The sequence below is a fragment of the Pygoscelis adeliae genome, unplaced genomic scaffold (genome assembly GCF_000699105.1).
Source record: "Pygoscelis adeliae isolate BGI_AS28 unplaced genomic scaffold, ASM69910v1 Scaffold482, whole genome shotgun sequence".
Lineage (NCBI taxonomy): Eukaryota > Metazoa > Chordata > Aves > Sphenisciformes > Spheniscidae > Pygoscelis > Pygoscelis adeliae.
The window spans coordinates 32,776-37,253 of record NW_008824192.1 but is presented as its reverse complement, the minus strand read 5'-3'; the positions used below and the strand labels follow the sequence as shown (position 1 = coordinate 37,253).

At 57.1% G+C, this 4,478-nt stretch overlaps 1 protein-coding gene across 1 annotated transcript in view; it reads right to left on the bottom strand.

Annotated features, from left to right (window-relative positions):
- Window positions 1–4,187: 4,187 nt before the first annotated feature.
- CSF1 (colony stimulating factor 1 (macrophage)) overlaps window positions 4,188–4,478 on the bottom strand; it is a gene marked incomplete at its 5' end in the record, with an annotated part of 12,405 nt that continues 12,114 nt past the window's right edge. The window contains 2 exons of the mRNA XM_009334751.1: window positions 4,188–4,286; window positions 4,361–4,416. Coding sequence (XP_009333026.1) covers window positions 4,188–4,286; window positions 4,361–4,416 — 155 coding nt within the window. The remainder of the gene's footprint in view (window positions 4,287–4,360; window positions 4,417–4,478) is intronic.

Genomic DNA, 4,478 nt, shown 5'->3' with positions numbered 1-4,478 from the left:
CGCCTGCAGGAAACTCCTGATGATAAAAGACACAGCCAGGCACGAGCAAATCTCTTCAGCTGAGTGCTGCTCTGAGCAGGCGAGTCCCACACCTTCCCCTCCTCAAACACCCGGGATGAGGCACTCGCCAGCTCCTCGGAGGAGCAACATGGACAGGATCCTCACCTGCAAAGCCCTGCCTCAAGCCAGTTGGTTATCCAAAAGGATCAACTCCAACCTGGCCTTGAAGAGCTGGTTTCCAGAGCAAAAAAATCCCAGCCTCAACCTCTAGCAGGGAGCACAGGAGCAGGCTCCAACGTTTGCATGGGCTGGAAAGCACGGTTCAGGTCCCAAAGAAAGTATTGTGGTAGGCTGGTCCCTAGCAGAAGACAATCTCGCATTTTGGGAAAGGCCTAAAGAAAAAACCAGCGCTTCTGCCGCCAGCAGACTTCCCACGCTCCAGACCTGGCCGCTCACGTGGGAAGGAGGCTCCAACCAAAACCAGCGCTGCTCAGATGGGTGGCCCCCGATGCCCACACCAGCGAAAAATGACAAGAGATGCTTCTGAAGACTGGGGAGAAGGAATATCCAACTCCCCTCCCATCTCCAAAGGCCAGACATCAGAGTGGAAACCCAGCCTACCTCATGGGACTGCAGGATGAGGAGAACGGAGAAGCAAAAGCCACATGCCCTGGCACATAATTTTGAAGACAGCTTATGTCCATCAGACCCCAAAAATCTCCTTTCTTCCTGCTCTCCAGTTCAATAACTTAATTAAGCATCTTCTGGCCTTGCAGTAGTGCTGGGTCACAAGGACAAGCCTCCCCTCTGGACAGCAAAGAGACCCTCCAAAAAGCCAAAGTGATGAGAAGGACCCAAGAGCGACTTATAACAGAAATAATTACGATTCTGTCATTTAATACAGCGCCACCAGTGACCTGTCTGCTCCCAGCCCCCAGCAAATCATCTCTGTTCAAAACACCCTCGTGGTTTCCTCTCACCATGGGCCAGGGTATGGCCAGCTCAGCCTGTGACCATCTAACCCCGGCAACATGTTCACTGATTAGGGTTTTCCCGCGCCCCAAGGAAGGCCAGACCCGTCCCAGGTGGTCCAATACAGAGTCGGATGAGCTGTTCAACACATCCAGGCACCTCGTCACGAGGAGGAAAAACCGCAGGGAGAGGAGAGCGAGAAAGCAAAAGAACAGAGGATTTGGGCAAGGAAGCAAAGACGGTCGAGTGTACGGCGTCTGACTGAACAACCAGGAGAGGAGGTGGTGGCCACTGCCCTGGACAAGCACACAAAGGCAGAGGAGGATTTATGAGCAGCCAGTCTAAGGAATGAAATTAAAGAGAGGAAAAAGGAGAGACTCCAGGAGCTCTGTCAGTACAAACAAGGACAGTCTCATCCCCCGGACAGACTGAAGGGGAAGATGCTTTATTAGCACCCAGCCTGGCAGAGCTGCAGGGACCTGAGATGACTCGGGACTGAGAAAAATGGGGCAGAAAACGCGGCTCTGGGAAGGGGCTGCGTGCAGGGCAGGGAAGCAGCGGACTGCAGCAAGGTCAGACACCATTCAAGCAGCAGGAGAGCGGCTCTGCAGGCAACTGCAAAAAGCAGCAGCAAAAACGATGCTCTGGAGAAGGCATCCAGCCCTCCCCAGGGGACGGCAGCTCCCCACGGGCTCCGTCCCCCTCTCCCCAGCCTTCCCCTGCTCCCATCTCCAGCCACGGGCCACCCAGCGCGCAGCTCGGGCTCTCCACCACTGCAAAGCTGCAGCGCTGTGCATTAGCATTCCCCGCCGCACAGCCTCAGCGGGATTCCTCCGGCGCCGGCATCCGCAGGGGCACAGCACCAACCCAAACACACCGGCCGCGGGCTTGCCGGCCTCTCAGGGCACAGAGGTGTCGTGTAGCTCACCTCCCCAAAAGCAAATTCAAGGTTTTAGCCCATTTCACACTCCAGGCATGCTGCATGAGTAAGCAGATCTGTCTGCAGAGCGTCCGTCTGTCTGTCTGCCAGTACCCAGGTGTGAAGGAGCCCACTGGACGGCGATCCCCACGCGACAAGGATGCAATGGGGACCGGGTGAAGTGACAGACAGCGACAGCTCCCGCCAAGCCCCCCTGCCTTGCCCCCCATCTCTAAGCACGGCGATGAGTCCTGCCTGCTCGAGGGCACCCACGGCTCGGCTTGCCCGGGAGTTTGAGGCTCCGTGGATCCGGCTGACGTGGATTCGGAAAGCAACCGCCGTCAAGGGCGCCTACAGTCTCCAGGGAGGCAGAAAAGCAGATGCCCAGACGCAGTGGTGATGGCACACAGGGATCTGGAAGAGCACAACCTGCACCCTTGAGCTCTCCCTTCAGCCCTACACCCGTATTCACTTAACCTGGGCAAGACACGAGCCTGAGTGTTTCCAGAAGCCCCCCAGCAACATCAAGGCACACGCTGGAGAAAGTAGAAAGCTCGGCATCACTCACCTCTGCCTTTAAACCACTCCCCGCCAAAGAACCGCCTCACTCTGACCAAAGCTGGTGTTATTTTGCTGACAGCCCAACTTCCCATAAACTGCAGTGAAAAAGAAGCTTCAGCAGAGCCAGGCAACCCCAGCTCTTGGGGGAAAACCGCCCCATTTCTGCAGAAAGGCTACAGCTCCGTTCACCTCGACTGCGTCGACTCCTACTTAAATCCGGAGTTGATCATATTTAATCTCTTAATCTCTTACCGCCTGCTGTTTCACTTTTTCACCTTAAACAAGTCACTGACAAAAGAGGAAACAAAGACGTCAGCAATCCCCCAGGCCGGCTGCAGAGCTCGGGCTCGCTCCGGGTGCCCCCGACACAGCCTGCCAACGGCAAGGAGGATGCCGACTTCTTCACAGCACCCGCGGGGCCAACGTGCCTCCAGCTACGTCCGAGATGCTCCCCCAGGTCCGAGCTGGGCACGGGACGCTGGCGGGCTCACGCCGGCTCTTCTGCCGGACACTGGCGCTTTCCCCGAGCACCAGCACAAGTTAAGGCTCCTCTTTGAAAAGCTATTCAGTGGCAGGTCACACGGAGGAGACGGAGCCTGCACTAAGCTTGGCCACATTCCCACCCTCCCCATCTCCAAACGCCTTACGCAAACTGCATCGGCAAAGTTCAAGGAGCCTAAAAACCCAGGGAGCGAGCTGCTTCAGCAGCGCGCCGCGATTTCCCCTACCTCAATGCTGGTAAATCACCTCTCTCAACCATCTTCTTCGCTGGCCTCTGACCACGCTGAGAGCTCCGGGGGCAGCGAGCACAAAAGTCGCTTCGAGTTGCGTTGAAACAGAAAAGCATTTTAATGGTTTAATTGCGATCCTGCTTCGAAGGCATCTGAGCTGGGGGCACTCAACATCTTATCTCAGGAGGGCAATTCTCCCTTCCTCGTCCTTTTATCCTTCTGCCAACGCCTCTGCTATTACTGAGTGCTATTCGCAGTAACTAGCCAGGCAAGGAAAACAGTGGCCCGAAGCATTTTGTTCCTTGACCTCAACCGCATCGCACGCTCCCCAAGATCTCGCTGGCTGCTGATATTATCAGCCTCAAATGTCGCTTGTCGCTCTGGGCACCTTTAATATCATCATCCAGCCAGGAAAGGCTGCAGCAGCCGCCGAGTCTGACTGTGGCTCCTCATGCTGTGCAACAAGCAGCAAATTCAAGGTGATACAACATCCCATACCCCGAGACACAAGCCAGCTTCGCCTCTGAGGATGCTGGATCGGTTTCCCCCCCTACACATACATCGCATTTCTTTTTACAACGCACATTTTGGCCCCATAGGATACTTCAGGATTAGTAGTTTGCTCTCCCCTCTCAGATCAGCCGGCTGCAGCCTCGCACTGTTAGCTCCCCAGCCTGGAGAAAGACGATGGTAATGAAAAGGTAAGAACAGTGCCCGAGTTTGAGCTGTGCTGAGCCACCGCTGGAAGAGGCAGATCCCAGCTCCGCATTCCCCTGCTCCTTCCTCCAGGCTATGTCCACAGCCTGGATAAACAGGGCCAGGGCGCAGGGAGAGCCTCCAGATCCCTGCTCCGCAGCAGCAACCATGAGCTCGGGTGAGGAGAGATGCCTCAAACACAGCCACCTGACGGCAGCCCCTCAACGAGGGTCGGACGCTCCCCTAATCCCACCGCTGGCCAGAGCGGGCAAGAGAGACGTTCCCCCGGAGAAGGAGGGCACTCGCATTCACTGCGACTGCTTTGCCTTTACTTCCAGCGCGGAGGCAGGCGGCTGCAGCCCCGGGGGGAACACGATGTTCAGCACAGCGGAGACCTCTGGCCGCAGCTGCGCAGATCCATGCAGGGCTCGGAGCACAAATCCGCCTCGCTGGCGGGACCGGGACTTCAGCAGCACGTTACCGAGCCCGGCAGGTCCGCACCAAGCCAGGAGCGCAGGTCTCTGCACGCTCGCTCAGCTAAAAGCCGGTTACCCGAGTTAGCGGAGGTCCTGCACCCTGCCACGGCGGCACGGGCGGGG